This window comes from Gekko japonicus, unplaced genomic scaffold (assembly GCF_001447785.1).
Source record: "Gekko japonicus isolate JY-2015 unplaced genomic scaffold, Gekko_japonicus_V1.1 scaffold1905, whole genome shotgun sequence".
NCBI lineage: Eukaryota > Metazoa > Chordata > Lepidosauria > Squamata > Gekkonidae > Gekko > Gekko japonicus.
In genome coordinates, this window is record NW_015175418.1 from 174,417 (window position 1) to 194,038 (window position 19,622).

General features: G+C 48.7%; 1 protein-coding gene across 1 annotated transcript in view; it reads left to right on the forward strand.

Moving 5' to 3' along the window:
* The window catches only part of EVC2 (Ellis van Creveld syndrome 2), a 72,774-nt gene that overhangs the window by 27,271 nt on the left and 25,881 nt on the right, over positions 1–19,622 (forward strand). Inside the window, exons 6-12 of the mRNA XM_015425777.1 lie at positions 242–304; positions 2,399–2,521; positions 5,279–5,430; positions 8,241–8,565; positions 10,761–11,000; positions 12,610–12,785; positions 17,639–17,798. Of these exons, the coding sequence (XP_015281263.1) occupies positions 242–304; positions 2,399–2,521; positions 5,279–5,430; positions 8,241–8,565; positions 10,761–11,000; positions 12,610–12,785; positions 17,639–17,798 (1,239 nt within the window). The remainder of the gene's footprint in view (positions 1–241; positions 305–2,398; positions 2,522–5,278; positions 5,431–8,240; positions 8,566–10,760; positions 11,001–12,609; positions 12,786–17,638; positions 17,799–19,622) is intronic.

A 19,622-nucleotide genomic window follows, 5' to 3' on the forward strand; every position in this document is an offset into this window, starting at 1 on the left:
CCTGAAGGCAGGTGGGGGGGCCCCCTGCAACTTACTGGGCTGCTTCTTGCTCCTCGTGGCCCGACTGAGGGCTGCTGGGAGCAGGGGGTGGGGCTTGTTACATGTGCCCATCCCGTGGGCTCCTTACTGCCGGAGCTCCGCTCCTGTGCGCTCCTGCAGGAAATGATCCCTGGTGTCAGATTAGATTATGCCAACTGAAAACATCTTATAAATGGATCTGGTTTTTTCATCTTTTTTTCAGAATGATTCTCAGTTTGATCCACTGACAGCATCGTTGACAATAACAGGAGAAAAAAAGACAAAGGTAAATAACTCCGCTTTCTCCTGCAAGCCCTTTTCTTTCTTAGGTTAGGTCACTGCTTAGGTTCTTTCCTAGGTTAGGTTTTCTTTCTTCGGTTAGGTGTAGAAATTGAGCTGTTCCCAGTCTCAGGTCTCACTGTTGCCATTCTTGAGGTGGCCGTTAATTCACTGTTTCTCCCTCTCTCAGCCTCAAGTGTCCTGTGGGTATAATCATATTGTCCTGATTTGCAGGGCAGCTGTAAGGCTCACAAGAAGATCAAGGGGGAGGGGGAGCGTTTTGAACCCTCTGACACACCACGTAAGTGTGGAGTATTTTGGTGTTCTGCGAATTGAGGGCTGGCCTGAAAGGGGTTGGGAGTGCCTAGACCATAAAAGAAATAAATTTAAATAAATAATAGACACCCCCCCTTTCCTTCACTTATTTTTATCCTCACCAATGAAACTATTGCTTTGTCTTCCAAGTGTGTACTGCTGGCAGGTTTATTTGAGGTCCCAAGGAAAGTATCGCTAAAGCAGTTGGCAAATGATTGGACGTAGAGACTGACATGCTGGAGGTGCATAGTGAATCAGTTTTGTGAACTGCTCTTCCAGTGTGATAGGAACAAAGTGGGACTTTTGAGAAAATAAAATCTAGAAAATGAAAACTGCTAACCCTTAAAAATAAGTTTTTCTGGACAGCCTCTGGTTGGTTGGCTAAATGGTCATCCCAGACCGCAGCTTGCTCTCTTCCTGTTTCCAAGGAGAATCTCTGGGTGGGGTCGGTAGCCCAGTCCCCCCCCCAGTATTGCTCAGCTGCTGCCAAAGCACCCCCCCCCCGTGCTTCCTATTGGTGAGCTACAGAAACTGGTGAGCTTAGGCCAGGCCATGCTTCTGGGCCAAGGGTCATCAACACAGGCTAGCCATTTGTGTGGCATATTGAGGGCCTGATAACATCAGCAAAACAAGAGCATCTCTGTGCCAATTTACAAACACTTGCCTGCTTGGTTCCCATGGGGGAAATTTTTCCTTATCACAGGCCCTGGTCACACGAGTGAGGTAATCCGGGGGGGGGGGGAAGCGATGCTTTTTGCTCCAGGGCAAAATGAAGCATAGTATCGCGATCAGACGTTCCCCCGAGGCTCCGTGCACAGGCTGTCAGCCGCCAATCACATGTTGATGGTGAAGCGTGGCAACGAAGGGCGAGGCGGTTCAACAGTAATGCGTTTGTGCGCATGGGCAGTTCCGCGTTTGCACGCATACCACGGAGGCATAAAAAAATCCAGTGGGACGCAGATGGGTGCCAGATGCGACAGGATACCAGCGCTTCTGTCCGCACTGTGCGTTTTCCAGAAAATAGTGCACTTTCCCCAGTATCTTTTTACTCCGCATCTTTGGCGGGGCGATACAGGTTCCTGACGGGTGCGGGACACTTGCCAGATTTTTTGTGTGTGATCGCACCCTTAAGACCCACCCGGCATTCGTCCCTATCGCGCAGCTAATTCTGCGTGTGACCGGGACCACAGACAACCAGCTTACAAGGCCTGTGTTAAATGCCTTATCAAACTTTTCTGCTTCTATTCCTGTCAGTCTTTCTAGAACTGGGTTGGTTTTTGGCAAAATTGCCCTCTGGTCCTGACAGTTCCCAGCTGTGGTTTGTGCCTAGACTCCTGGCAATGAGGATCGAAGCAAAGAAGTCTTAGATAATGGGGTCACCTTGTGGATGCGTGCTAAGCCATCTGAATTGCTTATAACACTTGCTTTTTTTATATATACCCAGTGCTTGCTTTGGTTTGTTTTTATCACCATCTGGGAGAGTTCCAGTTTTAAAACTGCTTCTGGGCATACCAAAACAGCTGGAAGATATTCTGCCCCAGTTTGTATTCATTGACTTACTCATCTGCTGCCTTTTATTCTGCTCCTGCTCCTGCTCCAAGGCACACAGGGCAGCCAATAGGTTTACTACATTCTGTTCTGCTGGAACCCCCCACACAAGTCCCATCGTTTCCTCTGGGGTGAATGTCAGTGAATCAACTTGAACGGAATTGCTTTTGTTTCTGTTAATCTCCCTGTGTTGATGCAGGTGCCACAGAAATGCATGTAGTTTTTCCTTTCTTTTCAGATATTGTTGAGTCACGGCACCCATGCTTTGGGATTCTTTGCTGCTTTTACCATTTCTTTTGGGCTGGCAAGTGTGATGTTGTGGATGGCCTACAGAACCCGGCAAGTTCTCAGGGAGCACCAGGTGGAGCAATTTATTTACTTACTATATTTATCTCCCCCCCCCACTAACATACCCAGGTGCCTTACAAAATTAAAATGTATAAAATACAAGGTTAAAAACAAACAATAAACCAGAAAACATTCAGCAGCAACCTGAAATTCTAAAACTTCACCCCCGTATGAAATCGATAGATGGAAGCGATGCACATGAAGCTGCCTTCTACCGAATCAGACCCCTTGGTCCATCTTCGCCCACCTCCATTTATACTCATTCTCTGTTTCTTGTTAATTAACCAGTTTTTAATTCACAAGAGGAATTCTCCTCTTATCCCACGACTGCTGAGTTTACTAAAAAGGTTAATGAGACAATATCTTCCCTTACAGAATCCATGCTGATTCTTCCTCAATAGCTTTTGTTCATCAATGTGCCTACTAATTCTATCTTTGATCATGGATTCCACCAACTTACCCAGTTATTGACATTAGACTGACCAGCCTGTAATTTCACAGCTCTCCTCTGGAACCCTTTTTAAAGATGGGAGTGACATTAGCTACCTTCCAGTCCTCAGGAATGGAGGCAGATTTTAATGAAAGATTACATATTTTTGTCAGGAGATCCACAAGTTCACATTTGAGTTCTTTCAGAACTCTCGGATGTATGCCATCTGGACCTGGTGCTTTATCAGTTTTTACTTTGTCCATCAGTCATAGGACCTCCTCTCTTGTCACCTCAGTCTGACTCAGGTCTTTTGACACCCCTCCTGAAATTGGTGGTTCTGGAGTGGGCAAGCACCTCCCATTTCCACAATGAAGACAGAGGCAAAAAAAAAATGCATTCAGCTTCTCTGCCATTTCCCTATCATCCTTTAGTAATCCTTTCACCCCTTGGTCATCCAAGGGCCCCACTGCCTCCCTGACTGGTTTTCTGCTTCTAACTATTTGAAGAAATTTTTATTGTTGGTCTTTATGTGTTTTGCAATACATTCCTCATAATCCCTTTTTGCCTGTCTGATCACAACATACATTTCAGTTGCCAAAACCTGTGCTCCCCCCCCCTTTTTTAGCTCACTCAGACTAGCTTTCCACTGCTTAAAGGTATCCTTCTTACCTTTTATTATTTTCATTACCTCGTTTGTTAACCATGCAGGCCTTTTTTAATATCTACTAGTCCCTTTCCTAACCTACAGTATACATTTTATCTGAGGGAGGTGCAAATGAAGTATGTTTTGACAGTTCCCAGATGGCGCTGAATTGAAAAAGTGTGAAACCTAGGATCATATTTGTGTTGGGCACACAGTGGTTTTGCAATGGAAGACCTTCTCACTGGGGCCGTTTGTAGGGATGTTAATGTTAGTACTTGTATGCCACTTTCCTCCCCAGCATAGGCTGGCGCATAATTGAGGCACAAAGGCTGGAGTATTTTCATTTCTGAAAATAAAAGTGGAATAATGAGATGACTTTAATCTCAATGGATTGTTTTTTTCTGGGGAAAATTGTATTCAAACATTTATCGCTCAAGACAGCTGTTGATCCGATGAGTTGGATCCATCCAGCTTTTCCACTGGTGAAAAAAGGGAGGCGAGGAGCCCTCTGTTCATCCCAAATGGTTCGGCTGTGGATCTTGGCTCCTGCACGGACAAGATCCCTGTGGGGGGCTGCAGGAAGGAAGAGAACTGGAGGAAGCTGAGTGAAAAGCAGACTGGATCCAGCCCAACACATGGTGCTTCCTCATCTTCATGGATCAACAAGATTTCCAGTGTATGAGCTTTGGAGAACCAAAGCTCCCTTCGTCAGATCTACTCTCTGACCAAGGGAGCTTTGACTCTTGAGCACGTGTATACCTCGGAGGACCCTGTTGGTCTTTAAGGTGCTGCTGGACTTAGATCTTGATCTTCTGCAGACCAGCACAGCGAATCCCCTGAAACTCACCTTCATCGTAGACTCTTCCGAAGAGTCTAGTGATACTTGAAAATATGTACTGAGAATTTGAGGACATTTCATCGAATCATCGAAAAATAGAATTGGAAGAGGCCACAGAGGCCATCTAATGCAGTGCTCAGTGCAGGACCAGCCTAAAGCATCCTAGTCAAGTGTTTGTCCAGCTGCTGCTGCTGCCTGAAGACCACCACTGAGGGGGAGCTCACCGCCTCCCTAAGCAGCTGATTCCACCGCTGGGCTACTCTTACTAAAAAAGACTCCCCCCTCCCCCAATATCTAGCCATCTAAACCCATTATTGCGAGTCTTATCCTCAGCTTTACTGGTGTGTGTAAAAAGAGACATTTTAAGGACGTTTTTAGATGTGTGTAGAAGCACAGCAGTGCAAACTCATTGGCTAGTTCAGACATGATGCAAACCCATGGTTTCTTTTAACCATGGTTAGATTGTGAAACCAGGGTTCTGCTCACAGATGACTGCTGAAATCCAGGATTGCTTCAAGAAATGTCAGTTTCTTTGCATTGTTGAGGGAAGAAGCCTGGATGAAATCAGGATTACTGCTGAATATTGATATAATTAATTTACGCACAAGCAGCGTCAAAACAGATTACTCAGTCATTTTCAAGAAATAACAATAGTAACCAAAAAGTGTTCAAAGAGTGTTCATTCCAAAGTGTACAGGAACAATGAAATTGCTGAAGAGTGTCCAGATCGTTGTATTTTGAGATGCTCTAGTATATTAGTAGTGTAATCTGTAAATTTTGCAGTTCAAGAACAGAAACAAGTTTTCCTATTTCCCAAACCACATGGCATTCTAAACATTTGCTTTGTGTATGAATTTAGGAGGCAGAACAAAACCCTTCTCCAGAGTATAAGCAGGAACATTCCCACTTTAATTCGTGTGGAACCAACCATGAGGACATCTTGTTGAATCACCACATTATTGACATCTTGTTTTTTGAAGAAACGGAGAACATGCTTCAGTCTCTGCAAGAGTAAGCGTTTTTCTACCATTGTATCATCTTTTGTGGCAAGCAACAGGAAATCAGGAATGGGAAAGAGCAGCTATTTAACAAGGCAGGTAGCTCACAGTCTCCCCAAAGGCCACGGATGGTCTGTGCTATTATTATGCAATTCAGACACAGTTTACATTAGTTTTCAATGGGGCAATTGGATTTCAGACTCCTTGATCCCTGTTTTCCAGAAAGATTCTGAGTTTCATTGCCTTAGTCTAACTTGCATTATTGTAAGCGTGTAATGCTGCGATTCTGTGACCACTGCTAGAGAATGCGGCCTGTTGACTCAAGGGAAGTAGTATCCAATGCATAATATATGGCTGCAGGAGTTTGTTTTGTAACCTCTTGTGAAATGGTGATTCACTAATTTTAAAGTTTGCAGAGGAGTTAACTTGGAGCACTCTGAAGCTCTCTGAAGGTTTCCTGCACATGCCTGATGGAAATAAATGGAGGACATGCAAGACCACATACCCTGCTCTTACATAGCTCTTATTCGGGTGCCAGATATCTTTTTCATGGATTGTGCCCACAGTGTTCCCTGCATAAGACAAAGAGGTCACTTTCAGCTGCAAAGAAAGAATTGAAGTTGACATACAGTGATTTGGGTAGATGAGACTCTCAGTCAATGGTGTCTGCTTAGTTTTGGATGTATTGATTTGGAAAGCTGTCCTTTCCGTGCCTGGCGTTTATCTTCCAAAAGTTGCTTTCATCAAGGTAAAGAAAGATAGCCTATTATGCTCTTATAGAGCAGAGCTTACCTTTAGGACAGCATGACCTTGTTCATGTAGATGGAAAGGGGCAGCTGTCAGTAGAAATCTTTGGGTGCTGAGATATAGTCATGATCTTGGTGTCTTTTTCAAATACCTGGAGGAAGGAGAGACAGCTAGGGATGCGCACAAATCAGGAAAATGCGGTTCAGTTCATGGCATGCCCCGTTTGCAAACCACAGACCATCACAAACTTTTAGCTTCCTCATGAATCGGTTTGGTTTGTGAGGTTCGTGAGGCAGTAGAATCCCCCCCCAGCAATCTAGAGACACCAAACTCACCGGGGATCTCCGGCTGACTCTCCTCTACCTGCCCTCCAAGTTTGGTGAGGATTAGATTTATAGGATCCGAGTTACAGCCCCTCATAGAAGGTGCCCCAAGGAAAGTGCTTTCTGGGGAAATGACTGCCTGTCATTTCTGCAGAAAGCAGTTTACTGGGCTCACCTTCTTTGGCGTCCCTTAACTAAGACCCCTTGAATCCAACTCTCACCAAACTTGGAGGGCAGGTAGAGGAGAGTCAGCCGGAGATCCCCGGTGAGTTTGATGTCTCCAGCTTGCACAGGATCTGATCTATACTCTTCTGAACCACCTGAGCCTGTCAAAATGGCCGCCTGTCATTGACAGGCAGTCATTTTGACAGGCACAGGTTCAGGAGTGTATAAAATGGAGTCACAGGGGACCACCCCCAGATTCTCCTCTACAAGGCCTCCAAGTTGTTGCTTTAAAGTTTTGTAAACATTTTAATTGAGCAGAGACAGTCTGGAAATGTATTCGTTCATGAACCAACATGAACCTCCACAAACCAATTGCCCTACCATGAATTTGACTTTGTGAAGTGTGAACTGGCCAGAATTCATTTCTCATGAACTTTAGTTTGTGAGTTGGTTTTTCCCCATCCCTGATGACAGCTTGCAGTTTTTGAAAGTTCTTCCTCCTTCATTTGTTTTGTGTGAGGGAAGTTGGCATAGTGTGAAGGATGCCCCAGCCTTGGCTGTCAAGCGCCACCTCCTTTGTGGGGGGAGATGCCAAGGCCTTTGAGGTAGGACAGGTGCAAGGGGTACAGCTGCATCCGGACAGGCTTTCTAGGGCATAGTCTGAAAGTGTAGACGTGGCACAGTGGGAACATGTGTGCGATGAGTCCTTTGCTGTGGTATGATACTTGATTTTTAAGAATATAACAGCTCTAGGGGCAGGCTTGAAAGCAAATAAAACCTCCACAGTGTATCTGTTCCTGTTGATCTCAGTGGACATTAACTGGAGTAACGTTCCATAAGATTGTGCTGTGATTGTGCTTATTCCCTCCCCCTTCCCCAGTCTGCTACATCTGCACAGATCTGGTGTCTCTTTGGAAGCATTCTCCTTCTCGTACACACACACACGCACACACACACAGACACACCGCCCCGTAACACCCATGTGAATGATGCCATTTGAGCAACATCATCTTCTGACAGCCACTCCCAATGAAAGCACATTGCTCTTAGCATTTTTCCATTCTTCTGAACCTAGATTCATTTTTTCCTGATTGGTTTTTGCATTTTTCTAGTTTTCCCCCTCTGCCAATTCAGACCCCCTCTAAAGCGCTAGCAAACAGGCAGGCTTTACAAGCACTGCTTCAGGGAGCCCATTCCACAGAGCTGGAGCCACAGGGGAAAAGGGCCTAGGCTCTGGTCAATGGCAGACGGGCCACCCTAAGTGGTGTGAGAGCAAACAGATGGCTGCCTGATTACCATAGCTGGTGCACAGGGACATCTATGGAAGAAGACCGTCCTTCAGATATGTGGGTCCCAGGTCATGAAGGGCTTTAAAGGTCACAACCAGCACCGGGAATTCAACTCAGAAACAGACTGGCAACCAGTGTAGCTGTTTCAAAATGGGCAACATCTGTTCCCAACGGCAATAGTTGGGGTGCTTCATCCTGGACCAGTTGTAGTTTCCAGGTTGTCTTCAAGGGGAGCCCCACACAGAGTTCATTGCAGTAATCCAAACAGTCATTCTAAACATCCTAATTCCATTTCACAGCTATGAAATTGCAAACCTGACCCACGCGGACAGAGATTTGGAAGACTGTCGAATGCAGATTTCCGAAGAAGCGATCGCTCTGTTAGTGAAGAACATGGCTGCAACTTGTGGGCTCTCTCCTCATGTGGAGAAAAGGATGACTTTGGCCTTCAGGAAGCAGTTCCGCACCGTGGAGATAGAGATTCAAGAAGAGTACAATAGGAAGATGGTGGCTTTGACGGCTGAGTGTAGCCTGGAGAACAGGAAGGCAGCCGAGTCTCAGCACCACAGAGAGCGAGCGGGGAGCAGGGAAGTGGAGGAATTATTGAAGAAGGCCAATGAAAAGGTAACTCGGGTGCAGAAGCATCAAGAGGTAGTCGGAACTGTCTTCCGCCACCTTTGAGAGGGGCTGGATGGTGGCAGTTTCCTGCTTTGGAATACAGCTTTGTCCAACTCGCAGTGCAGTATGGATTAAGAATCAAGGCTCATTCCCCAAGAAGTTCTTCTTGAACCCGGAACGCAAAACGATTTTGGCAGTATCAGTGGCCAGCTTTCAGGCAGGTTGCTTTTCAGAAACACTCAGTGAGGGGAAGATTTCCATTAAATGTGGTAGGTAGCTTCCCCAAGCCCAGGAGTCGCACAGCAACCTTGCTTCTAAGGCCCGGTGGCATGTCCTAAACTACGTGACAGCTGCTCAGGAACCGCCTGCCTTTAACAATCAGCCCCTAAGGGCCTTGGCATCCAAGAGGCACATGGATGCCTGAGCCGAGATAGATATCCAGGACGAGTACAAAACAATTGCCCTTTGGGTTGGAGAAGCCATTTCCTTGCTGTGTGGGAGTTACTACTGCTCTGAAGGGACAGTGTTGGCTCTTTTGAGTAAGGTAGCTTCCCCAAGCTTGGACAGTCAGCCCAGGAGTCGCACAGCAACCGTGCTTCTAAGTCCCGGTGGCATGTCCTACACTACGGGACAGCTGCTCAGGAACCGCCTGCCTTTAACAATCAGCCCCTAAGGGCCTTGGCATCCAAGAGGCACATGGATGCCTGAGCCGAGATAGATATCCAGGACGAGTACAAAACAATTGCCCTTTGGGTTGGAGAAGCCATTGAAAAGGCAGTGCTAGGATGCAGCCAGTATTACCAGCTGGTGAAAACTCACGGTATAGGGTTAGCCTTCCTCCCAAAGGGTCCTCTGGAAAAGCTCATAAATACAGTCGACTCCAAACAGAGCCGGCAAGTTTGCCAATCCCTGTATTTTAGCAGGATAGTCAGCTGGCAGTTTCCTGTTATGTTTTTTATTTCAGAGACAGGGAGAGATGAAGGAAGGGCTGTGGCTCAGTGGGAGCGCATCTGGTTGGCATGCAAAAGGTCCAGGGTCCAATCCCCAGTATCTCCAGTCAAAGGATTTGGCAGGGGGTGATGGGGAAGACCTCTCTCTGCCTCAGACCCTGGAGAAAGAGTCTTGAGTGGACAAGGCTGCCTTTGATGGGCCAAGGGTCTGATTCAGGATCAGGCAGCTTCAGGTGTTCATGGGAGCTCAGAGCTGTGATTAAAAGCTAAAGTCGCCGGTTTGGTGCTTAAATGCCAAGTCCACCAATACTTCAGCTGCAGTGCAAACACTTATTGATTTATTTGATTGATGCTCCGCCCTCCTTGCCGAAGCAGGCTCAGGGCAGCTTACATAAAAACGAAGACAGATAAAAGCAGAGCAATTATAAAACCTATCATAAAGTGCTTGTGTGCAGTATTATGTGACGATGGCGGAATGTTAGTAACAAATCAATCATAATGAGAATGCAGTCCGTACTGGTGTTAGGACTGTCATCTCAGTCCGATTCATGCTGGCGAAGTACAGGTTGTCGATGGTGGTATCAGGGCACAGAAGGGACTTCCCTGGTCTTTGGCTGTTTTGTTAAATAGGGATTTGCTGTCCATTGTCCCTCTTCATTTCTGGTTGGTCGACCTCCTTCAATTTTAATGCATGTTCAAGATCTCCAGTTGGATTTGCTCACGGGCAGCACAAGAGGCTGTGCATTATGGCCGAATCACAATTTCTGTGTTCAGGTGTACTCCTAAGGTATTTTGAGGATAGAATACAAACTGTAGATGTAGTGTTCCCTCTAAGCTGAGTTAATGTGAGCTAAGCGCGCAGTTTTCTAGCCTCCGGCTCACACATTTTTGTCTTAGCTCAGGAAGGATGGCTCTGAAGCAAACTAATTGATGCAGCGGCCAAATGGCTCGCTCACAACTTTAATGCCAGTAGCTCACAAAGTAGAATTTTTGCTCTCAAGACTCCACAGCTTAGAGGGAGCCTTGGTTGTGCTGTATACATTCAACAAATGTTCGCTGCCACGTAGTTTGTGAAGTGGACCTTAAATTGCACCATGTTTTAGGCCCAGTCGGATGTCCCTTTGACGGAGAGAAAGTCAGTTCTGTGACTGTATCGGCGTTTGAGGCAGGCTGTCTCATGGGACTCCTGGGCTGGGACAGGGCCTCTGAGTGTTGAAGAGGCTGGCCGTAACCTGCTGCTTGCTTCCTCAGTCCGCTGCAGAATGCAGAGCCCTCCTGGGGAAACTTCACCACCTGGAGCAGCTCCATCACAAGAGGCTTCTTCTGGCGAAGCAAGAAGAATACTTTGCTGCGACGTACAGAGAACTGGCTTGTTCCAAAAGAAACGAGATCCACAGCATCTTTTTCACTCAGATAAGAAATATGATTTGTAAAGGAGAACTGAAGTTAGAAGCAGCCAAATCTCTTGTCGAGAATTACTCTAAAATACAGGTATTGGAATCCACAACAATGACCCTCACGAGACAGCAAAACAAATAAATACTGTGTCTAGGTATATTGGTGGTACATCCACCGCTTCAGTCAAGCGAGCGTGAGGCCTGTGTGAGTGGCTGGACCCTTAGGCCATGGGTCAGGCAGCCCCATCTTCCAAGAGATGTCCACCAAGTCTTTCCTCAGGACCCCCCTGGCCTGACTGGCAGAGGAGCAGAAGGAGGGGGGACTGCTGGGACCCCGGCCTCCCTCCTCCTCCCTCAGCTGACCATGAGCCTTTTGCCTGAGTTGCCAGTCCCCTACTTCCACTGGCACGTAGCTTCAAGAGCGACCCATTTGGAGAATCCCAGCTCAGTTAAAAGTCTGGCGTGGCTCTTCTGCAGCTGTGCGTACAGCAGAGCCAACGTTTGTAGCCAGCCAGTCAGCCGGGGTGGAGAAGACATTACCTAACGGGTAAAGCTTGCAGCATCCTGACGCCATGCGCTTTCCATTTCTCCCTTGGGTAGGAAACCTAGTAAGATCATTTAGGTGGGGCAGTCATGTCCTTCTGAAGGAGCAGAACAAAGTTTGAGTCCAGCAGCACCTCTAAGGCCACCAGAGTTTTAAGACCGACAAAGTGCATGCAACACAAAAGCTTATGCCAGGAATAAAACTTTGTTGGTCTTAAAGGTGCCCCTGGATCCTTCCCGCCTTGAGCTGTGGGCTGCAAAGTCCTTACGTGCTACCACAGCCCCCCGAATGTTGATGAAGATTGGCGGGGTGGTGGTGGAGCGGTCCATGAAGCAAATTCCATTCATGCTGCTCACTGATCAGCGCATTGGGCTGCCTCCACATGAATGGGGTTGGTGTCCTTCACTTCCAGTGGCTGCATATCTCAAGGGAGACTGGCAGAAAGTGGGGGCCATCTGGCTTTCGGGGAAGCTGGCTTCTCATCACTGGTATTCTCGCCGAGGAATCCTTGTTGAGCTTCTGAGGACCTACAGGGCTTCCCAGCACCTAGTCTGAAGACCACAGATCTAATGTAAAACAGGAGTCCAGGGGCATCTGAACGAAAGACTAGCCACAGCCTGTTCCAGCGTCTGGGTGTGTGGGTCTCACAGCATCAGAGGCGGGTGAGCTCTGACTCAGGGAAGCTCCTGCTGGAGTTTGTGGCCTTAGTCTTTCAGATGCTCCTGGAATCCTGCTGTGATTGGCTGACACAGACTAACACAGGTACCTCTCTGGAATGATCTAGTCAGTGGAATGCGTGATGAGCCTAATCCTGGCCACAGCCGATCCTGGGCTGTCTCACGGGTGCACTTTGCCGTGGGAAACATGTCTGCAGATGAAGGAAGGAAAGCAACTCTGAGGGTGTTTGCATTCAAAACTGGCAAAGGGAATTAAAATGGGTAAAAAGTAACGAATTAGCAGCATATATATTCTCTCATTGGTTACAGCTTTGGAAATGAAGCCAAACAGTTCAGAACTCACATGAGTAAATTGATTGTTTAGTTTCGTAAAGGCTATCTGGTCTTATTAATGCAAAAATTTTAACTCCTACTCTTTCCAAGGCATTTCCAGTTCATGATCATAAAAAGTTAATCGGATGTGTTTATATTTTTCTCTGCAGGGAGACATTGAAGAGTGGACGGATCTTTTGCAAGCTCATAAGAACTATCTTCTGAGTAAAAGATTTGCTCACAGGGAATCCCTCATTCAGATGATTCAGTTACTGGATTCCCAGATGACTTCCCTGTGGGAACTTGCAGCAAATCGGATAGCCATGTTCATTAGTAAAGTGGAAAGGTAAATATTGGTTGAGTGTGTTGCGGTATTTGGAGAGGCACAGGGGTGGTTTTGCTAAGAAAAAAAATTAATGATCAGCAAGATGTTTTAAAGCAAGGTTTGATTCCAGTGTCACCTTTCAGACCAACAACATTTAATTCTGGGCACAAGCTTTCATGTGTATGCAGAGTGCACACAAAAGCTGATACCCATAATTAAACTTTGTTGGTCTTGAAGACGCCACTGACTCAAACTTGGCCGGTCTTGAAGACGCCACTGGACTCAAACTTTGTTCTGCTGCTTTAGACCAACATGGCAACCCATCTGAAAATGTTTTAAGTTTTGCTATGGAAAAATGCTGGGTTCTTGTGAAGAAGCAAAAAGAAGCCTAGCTGTGCTGCACTCTGGGCTGCCCGGACTCCTGCGTTGTGCAGTGAGAATCTGCCTCACGCCAGCCAGGCCAGAGGAAGTCCAAATCAGGGCTCATTTGTGTCCTCTTCTTCCCTCCTGAGCAGACTAGTCTGGGCAGTTCAGATCCGTGTCTGAAGGTCATTTCCTTTCTCTGGTGTCTCTTGAGGTTCCAGGTCCAGGCCAATGCTCCCTCTAAGCTGCGGAGTCTTATGAGCAAAACTTCTACTTTGTGAGCTACTGGCATTAAAGCTGTGAGTGAGCGATTTGGCTACCGTATAAAACAGTTTGCTCTGGAGCCCCATCCTTCCTGAGCTGAGACAAAAATCTGTGAGCCGGAGGGCAGCGCAAAGCAAAACTCAGGCACTGGCACATTGCTAGGGAGGAGTGGCAAGTCAGTATCCTTTGGCCCTTGAGCACAGAAAAGAAAAAAGATAAGAAGGACCCAGATTCAAGGATCTGAGAACGTAGCAATGACCCTTGAGTGCGTAGCAACAATCACCTGCCATCACCAGCCATGCTGACATGTGCCCCATGTCAGCCATGTATGCAAGTAGCCAGCCAACACCATCCCACACAGAGATCCCAACAAGGGAAGAGAAGAGGGAAAACAGCACCCTCTGCTGGTTGGAGGACTGTGGCCATGACACTTCCCGGAGCTCTGCAAGTAGGGCTTCAGATCCTTCTCTGGCAAATCCCCTCGTTTTGGACACATGGGGTGGGACACATCCACGCCCACTTAATCACCCAGACACTCCCACAGCTGATGTGTCATAAGAAACCTCTCAAGGAAAGCCCATGGCGCAGGATCAGCACCCAGGGCCAGGGCAGAGGGGTCTGGAGCGTTTCGCAGCACATTCCCACTCCCGGAATGCATCCCTCATCTCCCATCCCAAGCGCTCATTGGGGAAGGAGAGGTTTTAAATCCCACTGTACGGAAACCTGTAAATAAGTCTGAACTCATCTTTCGGGCAGTGGCAAGAGAGCCCGCGGGTCCCACACTGTGAACTATCCCACCACTGTGGTAAATGAGTTCATTGTCACGGCCTGCCACTGTTCATCCTAGAAATGTGTATTCTCTCTTCCTGCTTCCCATAGCCTGAATTACTTAGAACACACCAGCAGTGCTCCAGAGGATTTTGAACCCCTTTCCCAGCATGAGAGCCAGCGTGGTGTGGCGGTTAAGAGCGGCAGACTCTAATCTGGAGAGCTGGCTTTGGTTCCCCTCTTCTCCTTCGTGAGAAGCCTGTCCCAATTCTCTCAGCACTCTCTCAGCCTCACCTGTCTCGCAAGGTGTCTGTTGTGGGGAGAGGAAGGGAAATAATAACAAGAACAATAATCGTACGGCATTGTGTGTAGAACAGCCAGGAGATCCTAAGATTGTCTGGCAGGCAAGAGTTCTCGCTCTTTAGCGTTATGCACCACTATGTGGCGAGCTAGAGTTGTTTATTTATTTATTTATTTATTTAACATTCGACTTATACCCCGCGCGAACCCCTCCCACGGGGTCTCTGAGCGGCTTACATAGTAGATCATCCCTATCTATGGGCACATATATTGTTAAGGGCGGGACTGCCTACGAGCACGCAGTGGGATTCGGCTTGATGTTTTGTCAGCTCGTCTCGGCTCTCGGCTTCGGCTCGGCCTCTCCCCTCCGCTTTCTTCAGGCTCCTCAGGTGGTCTTTTTTGGAGTCAGCGGGCCCATCCGACGCGTAGATCGCATTGGCATGGCTCTGGCTCCGTCCCTCAGGCTCCGCCCCGCCTGCGCCGCTGTGTCTTCGCGCTTCCCGCCTCCGCCACTGGTCCACCACTCGATGTTCCACTTCCGCTCGCTACCTCGACTGCCGCCGCCATTTCATGTTGCTCTGCTGCCGCCGCTCGCCAAATCGCCGCTGCTGGGGTTCCCACTTTACCTCCCAATGGAGGGGGGTGCTCCCTGCCTTCTAAGGCAGGTACCCATTCATCTACTCGCTAGTTGTTACGGCTTTTGAACCGCTGGGTGGTCGGGAGCTAGGACTAGGGCCGGGTGCTCACTCTGGCCGCGGTGGGTCTCAAACAGCCTTACAGGCTGTTCACAAGATGTTAAGTCAGGTGTTTTTCAGAGGTGGTTTTGCCTGCCTCTGCGTCACAACCCTGGTATTCCCTGGAGGCCGCCCTTCCAAATACTAGCCACGCCCAACCCTGCTTATCTTCTGAAATCTGATGGGATCGGGCTGGCCTGGGCTAGAGGAAGGGGAGGAGATAGTAAGCCGCTTTGAAATTCTAGCCCCAGCTGTGAAACAATGCAGACAGGGCTAGCATTCTGAGCCCAGGTCATGCGGAAGGGGCCGCCTGCCGCCTGGGTGTAGCAACACTCCTGTTCCTTTGAAAGCTGCATGGACAGACCGCAGAATCATAACCAAAGCTGCATGCCCATGACAGCAGCAACACTGGTGGTCAAACCGGTGTGTGTTAGGCAGGCTGCAGGATGGTGCTGGAGCCAGGCTGGCAGAAGACAGTTGGCAGCACAGCCGCTGGAGGTCCTCTGGTCACCTACAGGCTCAGTACAAGGTTGGCATTGCACTGTGAATGGGGTCTGTGTTGCCTCAGGCAACACAGACCCCATTCACAGTGCAATGCCAACCTTGTACTGAGCCTGTAGGTGACCAGAGGGCCTCCAGCTGTCTGGAAAGAATCAAAAGTCTGGAAAGAATCAAAAGTGGCACAAAGGAAGTCACGGGTCATGGGGCCCTTTCACACACGCTGAACAGTGCACTTCCAGCTGACTTCCAACGCTCCTTCATGATCGTTTGCAAATAGATGTTGCCATTTCACACAGTAAACTCCAGTTGCAAAGTGCATCGGAAAGGGGCACCACCTGTGTCACGTTCTCCCAAGCACCTGGTGACTCAAATGGCAATGTGTATCCTTGCTTGTCCCCCGGAAAGGCATAACTAGAACTGGGCACAAGCACTGTTAGGAATGACTACATCATAGAAAGCTGAGAGAGATATAGGGTATTCGAAAGCACACACACACACACACACCTATGGGCCAATCGGCCTGACTCCCGTGGGCGGGAAAGAGGACCAAGGCAGTTAGAGGCAAGGCTGGGAAACGAAACCAATCTCATGGGTAATTGATGGGAAGACACTACACAGGCTGGCTACAAGGTCAGTGATAACGAGGGGGAGAAGCGAAGAGAAAGGAATGCGGCAGCAACTGGCACACAGGTCATGAAAGCGAACCTGGGCCCATAAAATATATGGCAGCATGGCTGACATTCTGCCCACCCAAAGAACAATCTCCCGGCCTACCCGGGAGACCTCCTGGTCAGCCTGGGATATCTCCCGGTTTCTCCGGGAACTCCCGGTGAAACTCTTGCAAGAGCCTAGGGGCCCGAATATCCCCTACTTCCACCCACTCACGGTGCTGGGGCCCAAAACCCAACCATTCCACCAAATAAAACAGTTTGCCACGTTTTACTTTAGAGTCCAGGATCTTTGAGATCTCAAAATGTTCTTCACCCTCCACCATGATAGGAGGGGGTACAGGTTTTGTTGGCAGCCAGGGGCTTGGGCCTGGATCACGCTTCAGGAGGCTGAAATGAAACACAGAATAGATATTGCACATGTTTTTAGGTAGGTCCAGCTCCACAGCCACCTCATTGATCAGGCGTTTGACTTTAAACGGGCCAATGAATTTCCATCCCAGTTTGCGGCTGGGTCTCAATACCTTAAATGCTTTTTGTCGACACATACACCGAGTCCCCAGGCTGCAGAGCCTATCCCTCCACCCTTTTCCTGTCAGCCTGAGCCTTGTAAGCCTCTTTGGCCGTTTCTAAAGTTTTGCACAATAACGGCCAAGAGTCCTGAAGTTGTTGACACCACTGCGCAGCATCCCCCGGGCCCAAGGTAACTCCCTTGAGAAAGGGCAATGGGGGACTGTCATATCCATAGAGCGCCTTGAATGAGGACATCCCCGTAGATGAGTGACACGTGTTGTTATAACAAAATTCTGCCAGGGGAAGTAAGTCTACCCAATCATCCTGCTGGTAGTTAGTGAAACAACGCAAATATTGTTCCGAAGTCTGATTCACTCGTTCGGTCTGTCCATCAGTTTCCGGATGATAAGCGCTACGCAGGGTCCATTCAATCCCCATAAGTTTAATAATTCACCCCAAAACCTGGAAACAAATTGCGTCCCCCTGTTGGAGTTAATCTTGCTCGGAAGCGTGTGGAGGCGCACCACGTGTTGCATAAAGGCTTTTGCCAGAGCCTTGGATGTGGGCAAGGACGCAAAGAACCCACTGCTAACTAAAAACCCAAGAGAGGAGATCGTAACTAGCTTAGTTACAACAAATCTTCATTTCGTTTAGATTATTATAAACTGAGTCAAACATTTATAATACTTTTCCTTTAACTCTTAATTTTAACTGTCTAGGAACAGTAAGCAAGTCTTCATGGGGTTTTTCACCCACCTTGCAGGGAATGTTGTTTGGCTGAAAATCATTTGGGAGGCGTCCTGAACACAGCTCAAGATGAACTGCACTCTGCTCAACAGATGTTTGCTGATATTGTAAAGGAAGAGAAGCAAAAACTTCACCAAGAACTGATTGCCAGAAGGCGACAAGAAATGCTGCAGAAGGTAATTGAGAATTGGGTGAGAAAATGCATACACAGACCAATAATTGTGAGAAGAATCCTCCCCGTAGGGCCGGCGTGTCCATAATGCAGGGTTAGGCTGTTGCCTAGAGTCCCACTGAAACAGGACGCTGTGCTGGCCTGCAGACCTGCTCCTGCTCCTCCCTCCCCAAAAAGACACTTTCGCTTTCCTTCCCCCAAGCCCTCATGATGCGGGGATCCCCCTTGCAATCCCGTGCTGGCGTTGGGGCCGATTTGCTGCCCGGGTCCCTCCGAGAGCACCTTGACACTGATGGCGTGGTGAGGCTCCGCCATCGAGGGGCTCCTGCTGCTGCTGGGGGGAGTCGTCATCACCCCTCTGCTGGGCAGGGGCAGGTTGGGTGAGTGAGCATGTTGGGGTGGGGCTGGGGGGCTCCACTTCTGCGATGGGCCCAAGGGGGGGAGAGGAGGGGGCCGGGGCCGCCTCGCCAGCCGAAGGCCTTTGTGTGTCCCAGGGCTGCTTGTGTGGCACTTCCCCCCTGTGAGGCTCTTTGTCTGTGACTGCAGCTCTCTCACTGCACACCAGCCAAGGCTCGCCTGGCCAACTGCCTCCCTGAGGAGCCTCCCAGCCAGCTGGACTGTGGGGCATCGATCTCAGTCACAACTGGGGAACCCCGAGGAAGGAGCGAGGGCAGTTCACCAAGCAGCTTCCTGAAGGGTGCGCCTGCCTCCAGCAAGGCCGGTCCCGAAGCCCACTTGGCTCGGAGTCTGGCACCGGACGCCTGCATAGCATTCCTCCCCCAGCCGCAGCCTGGCCGCTTTTGATCTACACTTAGGTATAAAATGAGAGAGATACAGAATGAGAGAGACTGGGCTTGACAGCAGCTCATGTGAAAGGGATCTAGGTTTTCAAGCTAAACATGAACCCGCAGTGCGATGTGACTGCGAAGAAAGCTAATGCAATCTTAGGATGCATTAACAGAAGCATTGTGTCCAGATCACGGGAGGTGGTAGTTCTGCTCTATTCTGCTATGGTCAGGCCTCACCTGGCGTACTGTGTCCAGTTTTGGGCACCACATTTTAGGAAGGATGTTGACAAGCTCGAGCGTGTCCAGAAGAGGGCAACCAGGATGGTGAGAGGGTTGGAATCCAAGTCTTATGAAGAAAGGCTGAAAGAGTTGGGTCTGTTCAGCCTGGGAAAGAGAAGGCTTAGAGGGGACATGACTGCAGTCTTCAAGTATTTGAAGGGCTGCCATGTAGAAGATGGAGCGGATCTATTCTCTCTTGCTCCAGATTGCAAGACTAGATCTAATGGGTGGAAATTACAAGGGAGTCGTTACCGGCTCAGTATCAGGAGTAACTTCCTAACAGAGTGGTTGAGCAGTGGAACAGACTGCCTCGGGAGGTGGTGGATGCTCCTTCGCTGGACGTTTTCAAGCGGAGGCTAGACAACCATCTTTTGGATATGTTGTAGGGCTGTCTCTCGGCTACGCTCCTGCAGAGTGTAGGGGGTTGGACTAGATGACCTGCAAGGTCCCTTCCAACTCTAACATTCTATGATTCTATGATCTTGCCCGGGAGCCTGGCCCCGGCCCAGCCAATGGCTTCTGCAGCTGCACCCGGGCAGAGCATTCCCCTGGCTGGGCTGAGGAGCGCTTGGTGGTGTTGACATAGGTGCGCCCAGGTACAAGCGCAGTTGCCTTGGCCAGAAAGAGCAGGGAGACCGGAGGGTGGGTCGGGGGACTTCCTGGAGGGGGGTGAAGGGGGAAAGACTTGTTGGATCCCCAAGCATCGAGAATAAATCCACGTTTTCAAGAAAAGCAAAATTTATTTCAAAGCGTTGAAGACA